The 23,059-nt window shown below is 46.5% G+C and overlaps 1 protein-coding gene across 9 annotated transcripts; it reads left to right on the top strand.

Moving 5' to 3' along the window:
- The first annotated feature begins 1,144 nt into the window (after positions 1–1,144).
- SCAMP4 (secretory carrier membrane protein 4) lies at positions 1,145–21,810 on the top strand. Of its 9 annotated transcripts, XM_033002686.2 has the most exons (9): positions 2,062–3,791; positions 5,480–5,556; positions 6,804–6,871; positions 7,315–7,370; positions 10,217–10,345; positions 13,415–13,571; positions 16,661–16,762; positions 17,706–17,823; positions 18,537–21,810. In XM_033002686.2, the coding sequence occupies exons 4-9, from the start codon at positions 7,364–7,366 to the stop codon at positions 18,711–18,713; spliced, it is 690 nt and encodes a 229-aa protein (XP_032858577.1). In that variant the 5' UTR covers positions 2,062–3,791; positions 5,480–5,556; positions 6,804–6,871; positions 7,315–7,363; the 3' UTR covers positions 18,714–21,810. The 9 variants fall into 9 exon arrangements, with proteins under 9 accessions (XP_032858566.1, XP_032858555.1, XP_042650676.1 ...); XM_033002675.2 differs by lacking the exons at positions 2,062–3,791; positions 5,480–5,556 and adding an exon at positions 1,145–1,253; XM_033002664.2 differs by lacking the exons at positions 2,062–3,791; positions 5,480–5,556 and adding an exon at positions 1,207–1,253 and having other exon boundaries at positions 6,801–6,871.
- The last annotated feature ends 1,249 nt before the right edge of the window (positions 21,811–23,059 follow it).

Genomic DNA, 23,059 nt, shown 5'->3' with positions numbered 1-23,059 from the left:
CCACGGCCGGGCTGCAGCGGCACAAAGGCTCCGGAGCGGTTTCGCTGTCCGACCGTCACCGTCCCGTTTTGTGGAACTGCAGCAGGGAGGCCACGCCAGCACCGGGTGCTGCTGATTCACCCAATTTACTAGGAAGTGAAATCGGGATTTAAAGGCACAAGTTATAAACAGCAATGACCGTGATAGCTGTGAACTAAGATTATTAGAAAATAAGTGTCTGAGGAATAGAATTGTTAGGATCAATTTAAGCTGTTTTAACCATTTACCCGTTGTGTGGTTGAACAAATACTAACTTTTTGAGGAATAATTAGAATAACTTTAGCATAAGGAACTCATAAATAATCTTGAGACGGTTCAGCCTTGTATTAGCAGGTGCAAAGGAACATAAAGGTAAGGAAGCTGCAAATTAGCAACAAAACCAGACCAGGCCAGCCTTGAAGGACAAGATCTATGTGACCACAGGACTGAGTTTGCACAGAAGTAAGGATCAAGTGGCAGACACAGTGAAGACGACTATAAGCCTTCACCTAAAGACCCCCCGATGACCACCTGAAGCCTCCAACAGCCATGCGCAAGAAACATTAACATATGCTAACGAGTTCCTGGAAAAGTTTTGAATATGATAAAAATATGATAAAAATGCAATGAATATGTGTGATTATGGCAGTATGCATGCTTGTTGATCTTGTTTTCCAACACAATTAGAAGGAGCTCTCCCCTGTGTGTCCGGCGCTGTAATAAAGAATGCCTGCTTTCCAAAACTCAAAAATTGCGTCTTAGAGAGTGAACTAATTACCGCTTTCTGGTAACAACCGCACAGCCCCGGTCCGGAATCCAGCTCTCACTGCATTTAGTACCAACCCTGAGCTGGCAGCTGGTTGGAGCCGGAACGCGCGGGTGCTGCCAGGAGGGGCCCGGCATCAGCCCCCCCATCCCACTGCCACTCAGGTTACCTGAAAACTGTACCGACCCGGTATCGTTTTCCCCGCGGGGACGGGGACGGGGATGGGCCCCGACGCGCCCCGCCCGCCCCCCGCCAATTCTGTCCCTCCCTGCCGCCCGTAGCGGAGTCAGCCACGCCTCAGCCGGCTGGCCCCTCACGTGATGAGCGGGGGGCGTGACGCGGGGCACGCTGGGAAGTGTAGTCCGAACGGTCAGAAGCGCTGCGGCGGCCGCCGTTGCGGGGACTCTCTTTCCCAGCGCGCCCCGCGGTGGGCTCGGGAGAGCGGGGCTCCGGCCGTCTGCGCCTTGAGGTGGGCACGGTGAGCGCCGGGCCGGGCCGGGCCGCGGGGGGACGGCGCCGGGCCGGGGACAGGCCCGGGAGTGGCGGGAACAGCCTCGCAGGAGGAGTGGGACGTGGGAGCTGGGGGTCGGGAGGGAGCGCGGGTGGCTCTCAGGGACTCGTGGTGCAGCGGGCCCGCCCCGGGAGTGTCGGGCGGGGGGGGGGGTGTGACAGAGCTCCCTCGGCTTTGGGGGTGTATCAGGGGCTGGCGGTGGGGCAGCGGGGAGTGCCCGGGGAGGGGGATAGCCCCAGGACCAACAGCGATGGGGGTAATGGGGACAGCGGGGGGAGGTGGCAGGGGAGGGGGTGCCGGGGGAGCCTGTGCTTGGGGAAGGTATCGGGGACAAGTCTGGGGGGGATGGCGCATGTGTGGGGAGGAATCGGGGACAGCCCTGGCAGCGGGGAGGGATTGGGGTCAGCTCCGGTGGGAGCAGCTATCGGGGGCACCGTGTGCGGGCGGTGCTGGAGGCAGCCTCGGCGGAGGGCGGTGAGGGGGTCCCGTGCCCCCGTTGGAGCGCGATGGCGGGAATCTGCTCCCGTCCCCTCCGGGCTGCAAGCACCCTGGCTGCGCTCTCCCATCCATTCCCTGAGGGCTGCTCGGGGATTTTCCTCTCATGGTTGCTTTCTGCCTTGGCGGGCCCCAGCCCGGCTGGCCGGGACACAACAGCCAGGGGCTCCCAGGGGAGCGCAGGGCAGGCCAGGGCGATGAGGCCGGTGTGCTCGGGGCGAGGCGAGCACAGGCCAGCTGCACGGCTACTGCTGGGGAAATTCATGTAAGTGGCTCTCCAGGGACTATGAGGAGCGAGGCTGAAGCTTTTTGATGTGTGTGGTTTGTGTACTAGCTCTTTCACATACTGCCCTTGATAGAGACACGAGCATTGTGATTTTATCTTCCCCTCGCTGGTCTTAGTTTTTTTGTGAGTATTAACTTGCTCAGGAAACTCTTATCTGACCCTGTGATGAAGAGAGCGGGGAGTCAGAAATCAAGCAAGTAGCTGATGGATTGTTTTACCTGCTTTTTAGTGTTTTTCTTGGCCAACTAATGTTGTTGCTACTATCTGCAGGCCAGGTCTTCTACGTGAGGCCAATCCGAGTAGGTGACAAGCTGTGAAATAGGCTTGTGCCCTGAACATGTGTGTTTCTGTGCTTTTTGTCTTCCTCTTGAGCCTTCTGCAGTTCTGACCCTGAGCGGCTGAGCTTTACTTCTAGAAGCAGACATGCCAAAGTCAATATTTGTCTGCTGCAGGTTCCATAGTACTTAAATTAAGGCTTCTGCCCATCTGCTGAAGCAGTAGATGTGGCTGTGTAAACAAGCCAGGAGAGACCTGAGGGCGAATTGCTTCTGATTGTGCTTTCTCACCAGCTCCAGGACAGGTGGAGAGGGGGCAGCAAAATGCCCTGTAAATCCAGGAGTCCCCAGGAGACTCCTGTAGCCTGGAGCTGTCTGTTGGACTGATGTGGGAGGAGGCTAACCCTTGCTAACTTTACTGTTCCCTGTGCATTTTCTCAGTGGCAGTGCTGCCATAAACAGTTTCCCCATTCTCACTGGTCATGCTGGGCGGCTTTTGGAATTACTGTTTTGGCTGCTTTTGTTGCCTCATCTAATTAGAAGCACAGCACTGCAAGCACTGCGCTGGCGTCCCTGAAGGGGCCGTGTCGCACTCCACAGGGGTTGGCAGCACACACCGGGGAGAGGAAACACTATCAGATACAAACTGTGTCAGCTATACAAAGTCTAGATTCATAAAGCTGAGCCAAGCATTTTGGTGCCTTGCAGAGTGACCTTTGCTGTCTTGGGCTCTCTGGAAAGTTCCTGATAAGAGTTGGGCATCTGAATGACATTCAAAACCAGCCTTTTCTCTTAAAATGAGTGCAGAGTCACCACTTCCTTTTTAAATGCAACCAGAGCCATCAGAGCAAGGCATTTGCTGTCTCAGGAACACTGTGTTGGTTCCCTGTCGAACCTGATGGCTTCAAATCCACATCTCCCAGATCCCTGGGGGGTGTCCTTGCTTTTAGACCATTTGCTTTTCTGAAATGTCTGGGGTCTCCTGGCTTGCAGCACGAAGTGACTTCCTAAAGCCTGGTCTCTGGTGATCGCCCTCACCAGAAGGGTAAGCTCGAACCACTTTCAGATGTGTGTTGTTCCTAGGTCTTCTCATTCCACTTGTGCTCTGATCATTAAATCACTGTCTTACGAGGCAGTGTTGGCAAGTTCTTGCCGTTGCTGTTACATTTGAGTTCTGCCCCTTGATTTGCTTTTGGCAAAGTACCTTTAACAGGTCTGTGTAGAAGCTCTCAGCCTCGCTACAGTCATCATATTGGAATGAAAATATAAAAGCAGTGAAGAAAATATCCTAGAGCAAGACTTGGGAAGCTGGTGAACTTTTCTGGATGGAAAGCTTAGGATGCTGGGCTCTTCTGGGCTTGGCTGGAACATCTCCAGATGGCATGAGAAGAGCTGGTGTCCAGTGAATCTGGTCCTAGGGAACTTGCCTCAGGTCACCAGGTGGGTTTATACCAAAGCAGGAATGAGTTCAACTCTCCCACCTCCCTATCAGCACTCTTCTTTTGGCCTGTCCTTTATTTATTAACCTATAGCATCCTTCTCTCTTTTTGGAGAAAGAGTAGTGAGAAGTAACTGAAACTTTTAAAACTACTGTAATATAGGCAAAATAAACAAAGGGACTAAATAGTAACATATGTGCAGTTATATAATGTGCCTCAAGCAAATTGCTGCAGGTATTCCTTCACAAAATTTTCCCTAATCTGAGATGGTGAGATGAGTTCCTCACTAAAGTTACATTCAAAGTAATCATGTTGTTGTCCGCCTATAAAAACAGTGCTGCTTGTGTACGTGTCTTGGCTTAAAAGGAAAATGCTGTCTCTTAAAATGATACTGGGCATTTTTGTCTTTGGAACACTGGGGAAGAAAAGCTCTGACTGTCTCCAGTGGGCTCTTGTGAGTCATGTGCATTGGACTGTAAACTTTGGTGTTATTCATTGACCACGGATGAGCACAGTGGAAAAAGGAAGTTCACTTCACACCATGATTTCCTTAGCGTGTGTGGTTTTTTCCTCCCGCTGCAAACAGTGGATTATGTATGAAGAACTCTCTGCAGTGGAGTGCAAGATGTTGGGTTTTGTCTATTCCCAATTAAACTGAAAATGTTCCGGTGAATAGAGAGCTTACTTATATGTGGTGTTATCTTGTGCAAATTCACATGAGGTTGAATTATACCTGTTTATCTGCATTTGCTGCGAATCTATTTCTTTATGCCAGGATCTCACAACTGGAACTTGACTTGAGAATGTTCAGGCTGCACAGTGAAATTTTTGCCCTAAAGGAGTTTTAGCCACTGGCCATCCAAGCTGAGCAATGTCACCACTTATTAGACACAAGACTCTTCCCTGACTGTACATCTGAGGCCTGTTATCCCGAGATTCTGCAATTAAGTTTGCAGCAATCCTGCCAAAATTATGTGGTGGGCTGGGAAGGTATGAAAACAGCAACTCCTGTGCAAGTACATCTCAGAGCACTGAACAAAAATATTGGGTTGGATCCTAGAGTCTTGAGTTCCTGCCTGTGAAAGGTTTGAGATTGCTGCCATAGGTGTCTGGGGGGGAAAGCTCCCTTTGCTTTCACTGGGAGCTGGGCTGGGGTCTCAGTGCAGCTGAACCGGTAGAAGGTCAACGTATTTCAGAAACTGATTATTTAGTTGCAAAAATAAATATTCTTAATACTGCTTTGCGGTTCCAAAACACGTCTTTCTGTAGGGAAATTATAGTTGTCCCAGGAACTTCTGTGAGTTTACTCAAAAAAGCAAAGGTTGCCAAAGAGAGGAATATTTGGTAGTTTCAGTTGTAGCTTCTTTATGTGATAATCATAGAACATCTCAAATTGGAAGAGACCTGTAAGGATCATCTCTGTCTTCAGAGCATTAAACCATGGCTGAGATTTGTTAGGAAATGAGCCGGTAAATGAGAACAACTGGGTAAAATGAGAAGGAAGTGGATCAACAGAATGCTGCTTTCTGTGTTCTCTGGTTTTGATTCATTTATTTGAGTTAAAGCCACTCAACTGCACCACAGTTGTCTCCCTGAGAAAGGAGGGCACCCAAGAGCTACTGTTTGGCCATGCTGCCCCGTCAAACCAGGAATGTGTCCCTTGGTCTTTCCTTCTGGTCTCTTTTCCAGCAGACGTACTGATGCCTCCCACCACTCTGCAAGACACTGGCACTGAAGCACATGAACTAAATAATCGTCTTTTAAAGGTGGACGTTACTCATTTGCTCAGCTTTCAGTGAAAGATTATTTTCTCTTAGTGCTTTAGCATAACTGGTGTTTGTGTGTCAGTTGTTCTTCCCCCCCAAATTTACAGAACTCAGCTGGGAGCAGCTGCAAATGGGTGAGGTGAAGTTTTAATTGTATTCTTAACTGTCCTCATGCTTTATTTTCTATCCAGGCATTTTAAAAAGGCAGAGCAAAATGCTTCTATTTCTAAATCATAAGTTACAAAACGCCTGTCAGACACTGGGTCATCTCTACATTGTGGGAAAGCCCAGAGGCTTCTGCTGTGACAGGGCGCCTGCATACGAGCCTTTAACCAGGGAGTCCCAGCCCTGAGTAGCTCGCCAGTGACATAGCTTTCCTGTTCACACTCTGTTGCTTTCTTTAGCCTGGTACAGGCAAAATGATATATTGTCCTCTATGTAGATGTAGTTAAGCTTGTATATAACTGCATCTCTACGTACAGGAAGAATAAGCTGCCTGTACAGGTCTCACTTCTGATCAGAGTGCCACTGTCTCCACCAAGGACTGTGCTAGAGTAGTTCAATTAAAAAGTAAAGTAAATGCAACCCCAATGAAATAATTGCGCCAGTGTAAACTTTGCAACCTCCAGACCATACACAGGGCGCACAGGAGGACAGCACAGAGGTGCAAAAAAGGGAAACAAGCTGCTACAAATCCCACGGGCTTTGGATACAGCACAGCTATTCTAACCTCAGTGCTGTGAGTGCTGGCAGCAGCGTGTGGCGTTTGTTGTGTTTTTGTAGGGGCAGTTTCTAGTCTAGGCATCCTTCATTCTTGGTAACTCTTGTCAGACCCTGCAGTACAGTGCTGGTTTAGGGAGTTGTTCTGTGGTATTCTGTGTTTCCATTCTGGGATTTGCAGGTAGGGGCACATGGTGTTTTTATTCTTAGTGAAGAAGGGGTAGAATCAAAGCTCAGCACAGACCCCTCTGCGGCTTTCATCTGTGTGATCAGTTCTGCCACAACAGGCAACACGGCTGATGCTGAGTAAACTTTACACGATTTGATTGTTCCAGAATTCTGGTCATGTTCAGTGGTGTCAACAGGAAGAACGAATCTGCATTTTAAGAAGGGTTGTGCAGAATTATTAAAATAATGAGGGATGTTGGGTTTTGTGTACCAGCTGATTATGTTTGTTTTTTGTTTTTTTTTTTTTTTTTTTAACAGCAGTTTGCTTCCCAGCTAACAGTGATTATCTGTTTCAGCAGTTGGGAAGGTCTGCAGGGAACCAGGAGCCAACAAATCATCTCAACCCCTAAATGAGGCATTAAGTCTGGTGAGCTCGTACAAATTTCTCTTCTGATGCTTGTGTTTTGCTGGGTTCCACCCAGACCTGTCTGTCTCAGCTTGTTGTCGGGCTGCAGCTGGAAGGTACACATGTTCTGGCAGTGGCTCTCTGTGAATCCTCAGCCTTTGCCAGGTGCCACTAAGAGCACATTTGTTTGCTGCTGAATAATACAAGCCTTGGAAGCGGTTGACAGTGAGGTTGTGCTGAATGAGATGCTACCAGGTGGTGCTTCATCTGAACAAGGAGAAATTGTTATCCTTTCTGTAAGGTTCCAGCATGCCTACTTTGGGCAATTGGAGACGAACAGTTTGTAGTGGGAAGCCCGGGCTCACAGTCTGTTAAACACTGTGCTGGAGATACTCCCAATTCCAGGAGGTTCTCTGGGTGCTGGTTAGTGACATGTGCTGACCTGATTTTTCTTTCTCTAATAGATCTGTTGCTATCTGTCTGAAACTTCATCAGGGAACACTCCCAATAGAAATGGCAGGTAAGAGCACCTCAAAATACACCAGTGTAGGGGGAACGGTTTCAGAGAATGTTCTTCAGTATCCTGTGATTGCTGTAATGCATCAGGTATGCAACATGTGTCCCTTCCTGAGGTGTTGGTGATCCCTAAAGCTCTTCAGCTATTTCTCTTTTCTTGTCTTGGTCACGTTCACTTTTACACTGTATCCACTGTAGATCTGTCAGCTGAGGTTGCTGTTCTAGTGGTAAAGGCTCAGGTGTGACTTGTTTGAAAGTTTTATGAGGATGGAATTTATTCACAAAAAAGTACATGATACTAATTCCTCCTTTACAAAGGCCAAACAGTTTTCCACAGCATTCCTAGCTGTATTGTTAATATTAATAAGTTTTAATTTTACTCATAGTGAAATTACTAACAAAATTCCTCCCAACTTTTTTAAGATAAAGAAAGACTGGGACTTCCATACAGGTGCTGTTCCTTGGTAATACAGTTTGGGTTTTGAAAGCATGGACTGTGCTTGCTTATATGACGTGTTGATCCTAGCCTTGATGGGAGTGCTGTAGCACTCCAAGCTATTCATTCAGACATGAAAGGGGATATTTTCATTTGATTTCTTTTGTCTGTTCTTGGAAATAATCCAGAACAGTTAAAAACTACAGAATCACTGTGTGGGAGAAAGTGGTCATCTGGCTACTTGCAGCTGGGCAACAACTGAGAAGAGGTGTAATCCCAATCTTTGTGTACCTAGCAAACAAGTGTGGAAGCATTTGGAGCATTTTGTGAGCTTGCAGAATGACAAACTGCAGTGGCTGGTGCCCAGCAGACCAGTTGGTTCTGGCCTCACCGTTTGGGGATTTCTGCACTAGAGGCTAGCAGCAACTCTACTGCCCGTGTCAGATCTGTACTGTAGGAGAGTGAAAATGGAAGAGAGCAGAATCAAAGTAACTAGCTTCAGCTGTTGAAGAGGGACAGAATGAAATTTTCCTCATCCCTCAGAAAAAAATAAAAAAGATTGTTAGAGAATCTGCTTTGACTGTGGTCAGTTAATCTTGCTCTTATTGACTTCCCTAGAGAGCTGTCTCTTTAGCTTTAAAAGCTGTGCCCCCTTCCTTTCCTTTGATCCAGCATTGTTATGTCCTTTTGTAGGCTGCTGAGGTAGACTGTCCAGGAGAAAGCCCATTAAGTGTTTATAGCAAACAAAAGTTCTTAGTGCTACGAAGTCCAAATTCCTATGGACTTCAAAAGCAGCCACGGGACATCAGCACTACATGTGATGGGGTCAGCAGTAGGTGTTAACCAGTAACTAATACCAGCTTTGGAGGGCATCTGATTAGTGTAAAATGCATTTGGCAGAGATGGGTGAGAAGGGGTAGAAGACTTAATGTTTGTTTTTATAAGGAAAAGCCTACTGAAAAGTCAAGCTGGGCTGGTGACTTCAGACACTGTTCCATATTTAATTCTGATGTACTCACAGTGGGCGTTATCCTCACCATATTTTCTGTGTGAAAATATGCCTTTCCTTTGCATGAAGTAAAGCCTTTTCTTTCCTAAAGCATGACATACAGCTTTAGACTCTTTCCTGCCAACCTTCAAATGAAGCTAAGAAGCTGCTCATGCAAAATGTCTTCTCACACAGAGGTAATGGCAAGAGAAGGGGAACTCTTGTGCTGACAGCTCTTGTTCAGACATTTCCTCTCGTCTTCTGTGCCATTTGGAGATTTTCCCAGGACATTCTTCATCTCTTCCTCTGGTTGTTTTTAATTCTGTTTACTGGGGCTGAAGTAGACTAGAGACAATTAGTCACAATGCCCTGGAATCAAACTTTAATCAGCACTGGAAGGCAAGAGCAAACGTTCCCAAACATGTAGAAGCGCGCATCCAGGCACACACACATACACAGACAAACCTGCACATCTGTCTAGAAGCTGATAGCAGCTTAAATTCAGAAGATTTGGGCATTTTTATTTGATTTTAAGACATAATTTCTTCCCAAGGTAAGGTTTTCTTCACCATATTGCTTTTGCCAAAATTTGCTGATTTACTGTATCTGAATGCAAAGCTGCTTTTTTTTTTTTCTCTTTTTTTTTTTTTTTTTTTTTTTTTTTTTTTTTTTTCCTGGGGCTTACCCTTACAGGAAAAACTTGACTTTTAAAGAAAAAAGGGTATGTTCATGCATCTTGTCACAACAAAATCATCCCTGACATCTGAACTGGATGGTATCTGAGTACTAAATCACAGTTTGAGAGATGCTTTACAAAGGCAGCCTTCCTCACTGTCACAGGGACATACCTACTAGAGGTCCTAAGGCTCGACCCATGCGCCAGCAAGCCCACCTACTCAGAGCTTGTGTCTGAAGATAAATCTGCTTGTCTGGACAGTCACCAGCCTTTCCTCTTGCTTTGGTTTTCTGAGAGGTTGTAACTAAAAAGCTCTGTGCAGCCTGTTTCCCCCAGATGTTGCTGGCCTCTCCTCCTCCTTCCTGAGCAACCTCATCGTGGAGCTTATTTTGAGGTTTTTATCTTGCAGCACCTTTCACATAACTTTACACTGATGTGTAAAGGCATTAAATCCACGTGTTATTATCTCATTTCTATTCCTTGCTCTAAATCTTGCATGTGCTAGTTTAAATGTTGTGTCCACGGCTGAGGAAGGAGAACAGAGAGTTTGGTGTCCGAGTGAGGGTGAACGTGTTGCAGTGAGTAGTGTGAATGGCCAGAGCTGGCAGTGGTTTTCACTTTTGATTCTCGTGAGTCCCCTCGACCTCGGGGTCCACAAGTGTGTATTGGGAGGGTGTGGAGGATATTACTCTTGCTCAGCCATATGAGAATGTTTCTGCATTCAGCTAATACCTATGTTCTGCATTGTAGAAAAGGTGAATAACTTCCCACCGCTCCCCAAGTTTATCCCTCTGAAACCATGTTTCTACCAGAACTTTGCTGATGAAATTCCCATTGATTATCAGTCTCTGGTGAGGAGGATCTACCACGTATGGATCTGTAAGTTGAATAAGAAACCTGTGCTGGGAGAACATATGTGTGTAGTGAAAAAACAGATCTCAACAACTTACATGTTTTGAAGTTTTGACTGCAAATAGTTGATGAGAAACAGTGATTTATTTTATAATATTGTAATATAATTTTATGCCTAGATTTTAAGCTGCTGTGCCTTGAATTTTTGCCACGTAGCTGCTGTTGAAGAAAGGAGAGAGTATCAGTGCTAGAAAAGTCTATTAGTAAATTGGAGGAGGAAAAAGGCAGACTGCATGTGATGCTTTTATTAATGTCAAGTGATGTTTTACTCCCCAAAATAACCCTCTTAAAGTAATTCCCAGTTCACCTAAACTGAGATGAATGTTAGGCAAGAAAATAAATGTATCCCACGTGTTCACTACCTGTCTCGCCACCTCGCTATAGGAAGGCTGAAATTCTCCCTTGTTTGTGCCATCTGCAGATTTCCCTTCCCAGTCAAAGCAGTGTCTTCTAGCTGCGTGCTGTCTCTTCCTTAGCCTAACCTGCAAAGTGTTCCCAGTCCTGCTGGAGAAAGGCACTGATCCTCTTGGTCACAGCTGGTGATTTGCTGATATTCTGTATGAACAGCTCTCTTGGCTCTGGGCTTGTGTTGTCTGGCTTAGCCATTCAAAAGCCAGTAATGAAAATTGACCATTCTTCTCCAAGGAATGAAACCGGATGAAGAATGGTGTGGCAGGCCTAGAAAACCACAGGGAATGCTTTGGAAGATTAAAAATCTTTTTACCTTGCTTATCTTTTTTTCCCCAAATGCTTGTCATCCTATTTGCCCTTCTCACAGAAGGAAAGCTTGTTTTCTGCCAGATATGCATTTGGTGGCATGACTTTTATTCCAGATGCATAGGATGTGTGTATGAGAGAGATTTGTGTGCATAAATAATAGCATAATCTATCACTCCATTGTTCTTTCGTTATTTAGAGATGCTGAAATGAGCTCTGTAATTTTCTTGCCTGAAGAAACTGCTTGTCCCTTCAGACTAACTGGTTAAATGTTGCGTGCTGTAAAGCTGCCTTTGTCTGCGACTCTCCCCAAACAAAGCGTCCCTCATTCAAGTTAATGGCAGGCTGGAAAGGTGCCAGCCATTTGGGCAACTAGTCCACCATGGTTGAGGAGACCTGGCATTTTCACCAGGAGTGTTAAATTTCCATCTGCAGCACGCTTTCTTTTGGGGTGTCCCTGACAGTTTGGGATGGGATGGAGAGACACGCACCTGTGGAGGGGAGGTGGTAAACAAGAAAAGGCTGGTGTTAAAAATAGAAACACGAAAATCGTCGCTAGAAGGTTGAATGCTCATTAGTTGGATGTGAACACTTTATTAAGGTGGGTGGTGATTTGAGGAAACCTGTACCAGAGCTCCCACTGCTGGAGAACAAACTCCTACCTGATGTGCAGGGAGAACCAGAAGTTCCTTGAAACTTGATAGGTGCTCTTGGCCTGGTGTTTTTTGTTTTGTTTTTTTTATATTAAGTAACTTTTGGATAAGAAATTAATTTTGAAAATTAAAATTTGGAGAAGTACAGCTAATTACTTATAAATTAAATTTAAATAATTAAAATTCTTTTCTCCCCCAATATTAAGGTACATCCAAACCATTGCGTATAAAGCCTTGTTGTTAGCCACTCAGAAGAAATTTTCTTTGTAGTGAAACAATGTTTTATTTTAACTCCTATATAATTTGTATGTCAGAAGCAGCAGCTGGGTTCAGATGCTTTCCACGCTAGATTTTCCTGACTGTGTTGTCAATATTGTTTTACAACCACAAAACTCTGTAGTTGTTCAGCAACCCCTGGGCTGTGTGGAGGCAGGTGGGTCTGTGCCAGGAGGAGGAAAGAGTCGGGAGAGGCCAGACTGGCATTGGGCATCAGAGGACCGAGCCAGTGATGTGCAGGCATGCTGCAGAGCCACTGCGTGTAGTGAAGCAAGGAGTGGGCAGGGCATGTTCACTTACCATGGGTGAAGAGAAATTCAGGGATTTAATTCGGACTGAATAAATGAGGCCAGGCTCCAAAATGTTACTGTGAGCTCATCACCAGGTGGTACCGAAGAGTCTTTCGTGTTTAGACCTTCCACCTTCTCATTTCTCTTTGTCTGTGCTAATACAGATACAGGTTACTGCAAAGTTTTTAAAGCGTTACCACCTGTTTTCTAAAATAGGAGCTCGTAATTGAGCTAAGCCTCTCTGACACCGGCAGAGCCTGGGGGGCATGGCAGGACAGCTGCAGGGAGTCCCTGGAGTCTTGAGGGGAGTGCATGGAGGAAAGTGGGGAGCCCCTGGCATGGGGATTGAGCGCAGCCTGCGAATTGTGCAGCCCCCTTTGTGGTGATGTTGGGCTTCAGGGGAAGCAGGGAGCAGCGTCACTTCATGCACATTACTTACCGCAGCACTGGTGTGCTCTGGGGGCCGCTGTCAACTGTTCCTCTTTATCCAAGTGGCAGGAACAGGGCTGTGAAGGGGCCCTTAAGCCACCCCTGTGGTCCCATGTTCTCAGCCCGATTGGAGTTTGCTTATCCCCTCGCTCAAGGCAGCACTTACAAGCCCTGAAGCTAACTTCCAGGCTCCCTCAGAGGCTCAGGGAAGTGGAGAGCAAGCCTGCAAGGCGGTTAGCTGGCTCTGTAATAGCTCCCAAGGCAGCCTCAGCAAGCACAGAGACCAGAGTAATATTGAGGCTGGGTGTAGAGCAGTGTTTTACACCCCTCTGCTCTCATAAAGGGGTTTTGCTACAAATGGGAATTGAATCTTGCTCATAATTCATTATCATACTGGCCCAGGTCTTGTGTTGGTTGCACTGGTTGCTGCTGAGCTCTCCATCCTTTGGCAGGTCCCAAAAGAGTTTCCTACTCCCTCTGGAGATGGATGTGTCAGTGCTACCAGTTCCTGGGGTCACGCAGGAACATGTAGCTCGCTTGGAGCATTATTGGACTTGAGTTTCCCACTGCAGCCTGGACCCTTCCTATTACAATACCAGGTGTTTGTTTCCTTTTTGCGTGGAGACATGAAACTGCACAACCTCATGTTCTTTCCTCTGCCCTCTTTACAGTTTACTGCATCACACTAGTAGTGAATATAATTGCATGCCTGGCATGGTGGATTGGAGGAGGCTATGGGGTCAATTTTGGTTTGGCAATCCTCTGGCTTATCCTCTTCAGTCCCTGCGGCTACGTCTGCTGGTTCCGACCTGCGTACAAAGCCTTTCGGTAAGTAGAAGCCTGCAAAGCAGTTTTGTTTTGGTTTCCTCTGGGAGAGGTGTGTCGTTACAGGGGAGTGCTCCTATGGACATCTCTCTGTCTGGGATAAAAGATTAAGAACTTGATGTCTGAATGTCTTGTTTACTGTGGAAATGAAGAAGAATGTGGCTGCTTTTAAATACTGGACGCAGGATGAGCAACAGCGAGTAGTTTGCCACTTCCATGAGGATGAAATTCATATTTTACTTAAATATCTCAAGCTTAGCATCCTCATAACAGTATAGCATTAAGATAGATACTAATTTGCTAAAGCTTCATTGAGGTTTATTTTGATGGAAGACTGCTAAGTTATTAGTTTCTGAGTACTCCTGTTTTTTGTGTCTAGATACTTGAGAGCTTGGCTGCTTTGCTTTCTAGATAAAAGCAGTTCCCTGGAGCAAGCCTTTCTGGAACTCCACAAATATTTAAAGCCATCCTACATTGAAACTTTAATTAATAATCTTTTGCATTTACTCATGCTTGCTGAGGATCACAAAGCATTATTCAAATATTAATGCATAATCTTTGTCAGAGCCATGAAGGTCCCAGGCAGTTTCCAGCCAGGCACAGAGGAGGGGAGGGACCTGCCCAGTGTCACATTGGGGATCACTGGCACACCCCACCCACCAGTCAGGGATTTGGACTCTGAAGGTGAAATTCCTTCTGGTTCCCCATTACCAGAATACTTTGGGGTTTGATTATTCACCAAATTCTGTGATGGGTTGGTTTAGGGTGATAGAAATGGGAGTTGGCAAGTGAGGTCCTGCCTATTTAACACATGCTTTGTTGTTTAAATGCTTTTCTGAATATAAGCTTTGTATGCTAACAATTCTGGGCAGTTAATGCACTGGTGATACTTAAAACATCAGTGACTACATCATGGAATGCAAGGGAAGATGATTTCTGATGGAAACAGAAGGCCACTGGGTTGGATTCATCTGAAAGTTTGAAAAGACATGAAATACCAGCTCTGAACTGTTGCACTCTGGGGCTGGGGTTTTGTCCCCATCCCTAGTTCAGAAGCCCCAAGGCCTCCGAGTGCCAGCTAGAGCTCTGTTCAAAGAGCAGTTTCCATTCTGAAGTCTGGGAAGAATTACTCCTCCCTGTTGACCTCCTCTGGGCTTCACAGGGACCGTTTCTAATTATTTCTTTAATGTTGTTTGTATGTGTTTATGCAACTGAATACTGAAAGGTCCCTGAGGTTACTCTGTGTAAAGACTCCACAGTTAAAAAAAGAATAAGCCCTAGGGACAGACTGGCAATCCCAGAGATCATTGACTTCGATATCCCTTGTAGAAGAGCCTTGAAAAACACTAGTGGGACAGCACTGTTTCTTGTGGGATCACAGCTAGTGGTGATTCAAGAAAGCGAGGTCAGACCCAATTGCTATGCTTGTTCTGGGAAGAGGCAACCCTTCAATATTGGCACCATGTACCGCAGGGATGCTTTCGTAAAACCATCGTCAGACATCTGCCTCCAAAATTAAATTAGCAGCAGAGCTTTGGCACTACAGCAAAGCTATTGCAAATCTGCACCAGAAAGCTGGATCAGAAATCACCTTTTCTGTGTACCCTCGCTAATTCCCACAGATCCTTTCAAATGAAGACTCCTCCAGCCCCTTCAGGTTGTAGTTGCAAGAGTCTGAAGGCTCAGCTTCAAGCCTAATCCTTGTTAATTGGATTATGATAGGCACTACTGCGAACAGTCCATGTTTAAAGTATTTCTTTCACACTGCTGTACTCTGAGGTGGTATTTGAAGGGCAGGATCAGGAGCATACTCAGTAATGGCAGATTTCTTTCACAGCATCTCTGTGGCCATCTTTTGAAAGACAGAAGGTGACCGTACCAACACACGCGGCCCAGAGTGGCAGGGGTCTGGCTGGAGGCTTGTCCGCTTGTCTCGGACTAGCCAGGGTCCACAGTATTGACTTCTTCAGAGTCTGGGGTCCTGCCTCCCTCATCTCCTCTTTAGGCGTTAGGGCCTAGATTTATAATACAAACATTAAAATAATAATTAAAATACTTTCAGGGCTTGAGCAAGAGCTGGGAATGACTGGAGCTCTTTTGTAAACTCCCCCTTGCACCAAGCTGCCTCATAAGCGACTGAAGTGGTTTTTTTATAAATCTCTTCTGTAAATCATGAGCCCTTTGAGTTCCTGAGTGAATGGGAATCGTTTGTATCATTAAAAGTGATAGTTTGGGGAGTTTTAGATGTGCCTGGGCTTACAGTGGCTCATCAACATAGCTGATTTAATGGGATGAAGATGTTCTGCTGCAGTTCTGTGGCAGAGCCAAAAGTTGGGCAAGTCAGTGCTGTGCCCCAGTGCACCCATGATGGAGAAACTGTGAACGTACCTAGTCAGCCTTCTTGTTTGGGATCGTATTCATGCTGCCTGTTATACCTGCATAAATTAAAGGACCTCACATATTCGGGATCCTCTGAACCTGTACATCCTGAAGATGTGGAGCCTGCAAAGATGTGAAAGCATGCTTCTGCATTTCCCAAGGCAGGGTACCACCCGCTTCTCTTACGGCTGTTTTTCCTCCTATTATGTCCCAGTGATGGATTATTAACCGTGGGTGTGTAAGAGTGATGACGAGCAGCCACTGAGACATTCCCAGCTGGAGTTCTCATGCTCAGTGATCACTTTTAGCATATGGGCAAACTCTGCCTGCTGGTGTTCAGGCCCCCTTGTGCCTAATTGCCAGTGGCTGAACTGCACAGGTGTCAGGCTGTCTTCAGATGTTTGGTCAGAGAATCAATTCAGGCACTCTCTGTTCTGCAGGAGATTGCCTCTCCTCAGGTGTCATCATCTATGCAGTTGCTTTGGTAGAGCAATTGCAGGAGCCAGGCTTATTGGAAGAGGTTAGGCACTGATGATTTGTGGATCTGCATGCTTTCACTGCCAGGGAGAGAGGAGTAGCCTTCAAAGTGCGTAGCTGCAGAGGGCTCTCTTCTGAGATAGCACGTTTGAGGGTTTGTATGTGATGGGGTCAAACATCAGTGTGAAGCAACGTGAGGTGCCAGTCTCCTTCTAACTTTCTCTCTTCCTTCCCAGGTCGGACAGCTCGTTTAATTTTATGGCCTTTTTCTTCATCTTTGGTGCACAGTTTATTCTCACAGTCCTGCAGGCGATTGGTTTCTCCGGATGGGGAGCTTGGTAAGCAGGGTGCTGCTACAGTCTTATAGCTGGGCACTTGGGCTGTGGGCTGTTTCCATGTACTTTTGAGAAACTGGTCTGTACAGGGTGGAGTGGAAAGAAGCTTTCTGTTTTCTTCTGTGGCACAGTTGGATCTGCTCTTGGAGTAGACAATTTTGTTTTCATTGCTGTATTGGCAGAAGTCGGATATCTTCACCTGCTTGTTCTTTTTATCACCTTTCCATGATGTCCATTTCTTTTTACCATTTAACCAGCCAGTTTCAAGATTCATCTGATCCTCTCTTAGCATTGCCCGCAAAGTATTCACAGCACATGGTGAGCAGTGCATGATGACTCACTGTTGGCCTATAGAGCAAGTATTGTGAGAGTTGTCCTAAAATAAATGGGAGCATTTTAATGTCTGTCCCTGGTTATAATTGTGTGGCATTTTAACTTTCTGTCTCTAGAGACTTGAGAGCAATTCCTGCTGAAACTACAAATAATAGAAAGTCTTAGCACTCCATATACCGCTTTGTTTTTTTAACTGCTGATGCTCTCCAGTTGTCCTACCTGGTTATTGCCATCAGAGGAATAGAGATGCAGTGGAAATCACAGGACCCTCATGTTCCCTGTTGCCAGGTCTGGTCTCTAGACACACAGCCTCTGCACAACTGAAAACACCTGAGGAAAAAAATACTCTTTTCCCTAAGTCTGGGCAGCTGGCTGTCCCCTGAAGGTGTGAGATCGGATTAGTGAGGGATGCTGGCAAACAAGATTTGAGATCTTGGGGAAACACCTGCCTGAGATGCATTTAATTCTGTCCACTTTCTTCATTCTTTTCATTTTCAGTAGTTTCAAAGCCGCCTTGTAATTTCTGTGTATGGGTAAACAGTTTTTCTGATAATAAGGACACTTAAAAAAGAAAGCTATAATGATATTGTTTATTTCTTTCTGTTTTTCCCAGCGGGTGGTTGGCAGCCATTACTTTCTTTAGCACCAATGTTGCAGCTGCTGTGTTCATGCTGTTTCCTGCCATTATGTTTACGATGTCAGCGGTTGCGATGCTTATCTGCATTTTAAGGGTAGGTGCTTCAGATGGCTTGGAGTAGCCGCACTTTGTATTGCAATAATGTGAACAGGCAGCTTAGAAGCCACCGTGAGCCATCACTGCTTTTAAAGGTTTTATAGTGTAGTGCAGTCGGTGTGTCTCAGAGGATTTAGAGGACAAATCCAGATAACAGAAGGCAGCTGGGGCTGGATGTTGTCACCATTTCATGTGGCAACGTTCCTTTACATCACTCAGAGCTGCGTTGCTCATTGGGGTGGTCACTGATGGTAAAGGTGAAGCATCTAGACGTGGCCTGCAGTGGGGTCTGGGTGAAAGGATGGGAAGTGCTCCTCGGTTCTCTGCAGAAAGAAGGATTTGGAGGTAAGACTGTTTGGAAAGCTTCAGTAGACTGATGGCAGAGGCGGAGAGAAGGCAGAAGCTCTGCTGAAGCAGCAGTGTCATTTTTACAGAGGTTTCTGTCCGCTGGCCTGGGTTGGCTGCCTTGTTGTGGGATCTCCCACCTGAATCCCAGGCATGTGGTTGAAATGGGGTCAAGTCTTGGGTTGATATTTAGTTGCACGCCTGTTCACTGTACTGTTACATTTTTTAGTGCTTTTGTTCCTTGGAAATAATAGCTCTTTACAGAGAGAGAAACAAACACAGTACAGTACCAAAGTGACTATAGGTCTTTTGAGGAAGAGGTGTGGGTACCTGTTGCTGACTTTCCTCCTCTCTTTCATCCATTAGGTACATAAAATCTACCGAGGGGCTGGTGGAAGCTTTCAGAAAGCTCAGGATGAGTGGAACAGTGGCGCATGGAGGAACCCCCCCAGCAGGGAGGCCCAGTACAGCAATTTTTCTGGGAACAGCCTGCCAGAGTATCCCACAGTGCCCAACTATCCCCCGGGAAACCAATGGCCTTAAGCAGCAACAGCTGCAAACTGCCTGGATTCTCTTCTTTTTGGTCTTTTTATTATTGTTATTTGAAAAGATCATTTGCATTCCCCCCCAAGCACCCCAGTCATCTTGGGGACTTTTTTGTTTTTTTTTTTTTGTCTCCTCATCACTGCAGAAGATATGTGCTATCAGCCTTTGCCACTGCTGGAGCTCTGCACGACCTTATCAGAAAGTTTTTTGTTTGTGTTGAGTTACCAGTATTTGCCTTGTTGCAGACTGAGGAACCAACCGTTCGCTGCCCTTGCTGGAGGGAATCCTCTCCTGACCGTAGAAAAAGGCTTGACTTCCCCACAACGGCGAACACTACGACAACTGCTCCTTCTCCTGCCTCCCTGCTTAGTTTTCCTCACGTGCACAGCACACTGCCAAGTCGTCTGCAACAAACGCAGTCAGAGCATTAGTAGCAACTGGTGTTTACTCTCCTGGATGAATAATATGGAATTTTTCACTCTAAGGGAAATGCAACACCTAAATTATTTGGTACTAGTGATATCGAAGGTATTTGTAAAATCTACAACCTCATTTGCTTCTGCTCTCTGGTGAAGAATCTTTTCGATAACGGTGCTTGCTGTGGGTGAGTGTTGTTGAGATGTGAAGTCCACAAGAGTCCTCATTTGCCTGGCTAGGACTATTGTTATGCTAGAAGTCTTGCTTTCCCTGCTGCCAAAAGTTTTTTGTGGATCTGTGTGCTTCAAAGGTGCAGATTCATTTCATTTGATTAATGATTTCTCACTAAAAGCCTGGTTCAAAGCCCACTGGCAACTATGGAAAAGCTGGCTGACATAGAGCTTTGGACCTGGCTACCTGGGTGATATTCACCCTGTTACAGGTAATCAGCACAAGATCTTTATGCCATCTAAATTACACTTGCGTGGCATCCAGGTTTTGTGCTGACCCAAGAAATGCCCCATGGGACACACCTTGCCCTGTTGGGACACCCTTTTTTCTGGGCTCCCAACCAGCAGCCAGATGCAAGATAACTATCAATCTCAGTGCTGGGGCCCCAGTGTGTTTTGGGAGTAATTCCATTACAATTAATAGTTTTAGTTGTCTTCTAGCAATGTAGACGAACTCCAAACATGATGCAGTGTGGTCTGGTAGATCAAGGAAAGCTTGTTAGTCCTTGTAACTGATATTAGCTGTGCAGACCTGGTCTACGTCTGTGTAGCCAGCAGCACTTTCTTTCCATGTACAAGCAGGAAGAGAGAGATTTGTGCCTTTCTCCAAGAATCAGCTAAAGAGAGGATAAAGCTGCTGGGAGGGATTGTTTTCCCTGAGAGCTAGCACCCGTCTCGTCATTCATCTCCATTCTGTGCATGCACATCAGGACTCCTGTAGCCTGAGCCATCCAATTCCCCTGTGTCCTACAGCAATCCAGGCAGCAAAGGCTGCAGGTTTTTCTTCTCCCTCAACAGCCCGCTGTGAATTGTTTCAAACCTGTCAAAAACTGGGAGGTCAGTTCCCAATATTTTTATAGGGAGTGAGTGTTCAAATGCTTTGGCTCTGAAAGTTGCGGCCAGTGATCCTGTGAAGGACCGTGTGCTCCACCGCAGAGATCTGTGAGGAGTTGAGCACCCTGTGGGTCAGACCCAGAGCCTGCCCGGCTTCGCAGGCTGATGGATGGGATGCCAGAGATGTTGTGGTGTAAGTGGAGTCACTCCAAATTCACACTGGGTCACTGGAAAAGAAAATTGGCTCCTGGAAAGGGACAGGGAGATTGTCCTAGCTAGGTGGAATTGATTTGCAACTGATCTTTTGAAAACTGTCTCTACATGTGCCTTATCTAATAAAATAATAGCCCACGAAGGAGAACTCTTCCTTCCCCATCATCCCTGCAGAACTTCCCATTTGCTCTATTAACTTTTCCTGTGTCATAGTGTAAATACTAAGTGAAGTACAGCTTGGAGTCTGCATGACACCTTTGTTACTAGGGCCAAAGCGAAAGCAAACACGAATCAGAGGGCAGAGCCTCCCTGAATTTCTGTTTACAAGCAGCACTGATGCCCTGCTGCAGAACCGGCCTTTTGCTGGGTCTGGGATATTTAATGTGCTCCGAACACGAAGGGTTTGGTGATTTGTTTTTTTTTTGGTTTGGTTTTTTTTTTTTTTTTGCAAGTGTGCAATGTGCTTGTAAGTACGAACGCTTGAAGCCTTCTTAACAGAACACAACCTGATTATGTTGTCAAGCTTTTAGGTGCCTTTGTCTTGTGTCAAGTGTAATTGTAGATGTTCTTCGTCGCTTGCCATCAGAGAGTGATAAAAGAACTGCCTGTCGATTAACTCCCTGGAAATACGATTGCACTACAGGGGAGCGAGGGGAGGTTAACGGGGCTGAACGCGAGATTGGCCATACTTGGAAGCCAGAACACGGTGCGCCCGTGTACCACGCTTCCTCCAGCCCTGCCCCTTGCCATCCACGGCCTCCTGCCAAAATTTTTCAAAAGCGATTGTTGTCTGTCCTTTTTAGCATGTCAGGTTTCAAAGGAACCAAGCGGAGAAGCATTGATGAGGACTCTTATGTCTTGCTTCTCATTTCTTTTTTTTTTTTTTTTTTTTTTCCCCCCCCTTGGATAATCTGGGAGGCTCTTTTGAAGCACCCACCTTCAGTCATGTTGAAAATGCTTGATGGAAGGTGAGGGGGTACTTCGGAGCCTGCCCACCAAAATGGTTGGAGCCAGACACCAAAATCACACCCCATTAGCGTACACTGCCTGCGATCTCTTCAGAGCTTAAATGAACTTCTCGACGGGATCTGCCATCTCCCATCTCCCCTCCATCCTCTTCGATGCCAGGAAACCGTAATTCCAGAAAGTTGACTCAACACGCTGCCTGAACTACCGTGGCTTATTTTTTTGGACTCTGTATGTTTTTAAATGTTTACATTAGATTTCTAAGACTTCTTAACACCATTAACCTGGACCTGGCTCCTGGTTTCGTTCGGCATCACGTGGCGTGTACGTGTGTGATGTTTCATGTCACTTGTGGAGCTCTGGTTTTTGTTTGTGTTTTTCTCCTGATCACAAGACAATAAATGCTCATCCTGTGCTTGATGAGAAGAACTGGCCGCATTAGAGAAGTGTGTCTGTTCCTAGGTAACCAGAGTTATCTGGCAGAGGGAAATGGCAAAATCTCTATTTTCCTCCAAAGTCTCCCACCACATGTTGTTTTTTCCTGAAAAGAACAGCACGTTTATGGATGAAGCTCATCCTCTGTGTTGCGGACCGGCGTGAGAGTGGCACGCTGTTTGTACTCTTAGAGATGCCTGATAAGTGTTTACCAAAGGTGTTGCCATTATTCTCATTTTCTAATGAAAGGAACAGAGAGCAGAGGTGTGGGTGGTGGTGAGAAAGTCACATCTCCTGAGCGCTGGCGTTGAGCTCTTTTTCCAGGCCTCTCCTTATCAGTGCAGAGACTCGCACTGGCCCCTTGCAGCACTGGCTTCTTGCCTTCTCCAGTTTATTGCCCAGGAGGAGATCATTATCCCTGGAGTAAATGGGCTGTTTGACAGCAAAGGTGAGTTGAATCGCTCTATTTAGCACGTAGCTGAATTTATTGCCCCAAATTACCATATTGTGGCTTCATACCCCAGTTCCATTCCGTAGCAGATATTTAATCCTAAAAGAGCCATTTTCATCACAGCTGCTCGATATGACATCTAATCTCAATCTCTTCCTTATCTCCAAGGTACCCCCATGCCAGGTACCCCCTGCCCAGCCATCAGCATCTCGCTTTGACCGGCAGCGGTTCCCTACAGCTGCTCGCTGCTGTGCCAGTGATGTGTTGAGCACGACGATGAAACACCTCTTGCTCCAATTCTTGCTCCAGGCCCTCAGAGGCTGAGCCCAAGGCGCAGCTTTAAGCTCCTGCTCCAGCTGCTACTCAGGCAGGTCCTTGGCACTTGGGAGCAACGAGTTGTTCACCTCTGCTGCGCTCCCTGCGCAAGAGCCGGGGCTCGGCAGGAGGAAGCGGCAAGGTTTGTGGGGAATGAGCCTGAAGCGTGGGGACAGGGGGTGGCTGTGCAGCCGAGCTCAGCCCCCCACCCCAAGGAGCTCCCCAAAGGGTTCAGAGTCCCCAGTGTTGGGGTGGGGGCTCTTCATCTGGGGGTGCATTGGACAGGACACCGCGAGGGGCCTGGATTTTCTTTTCGTCTGGTTCTTCGCGTGTTTCTTGTCGCTCTTCGGTTTCCCAGGCCCTGAACATGAATGTTTCATGGCAGGAAGGTTTTGTCCGCGCACTCCCAAGCAGCTTCTGTGCGTGATTGAGAGTGGTTCGTTATGTGTTGTCTGCTTGCAAATTAGCCCTAATTAACTCGT

The sequence above is a fragment of the Tyto alba genome, unplaced genomic scaffold (assembly GCF_018691265.1).
Source record: "Tyto alba isolate M040663 unplaced genomic scaffold, T.alba_DEE_v4.0 Super-Scaffold_20000042, whole genome shotgun sequence".
Classification (NCBI taxonomy): domain Eukaryota; kingdom Metazoa; phylum Chordata; class Aves; order Strigiformes; family Tytonidae; genus Tyto; species Tyto alba.
This window is presented reverse-complemented; position numbering and strand designations above follow the sequence as displayed.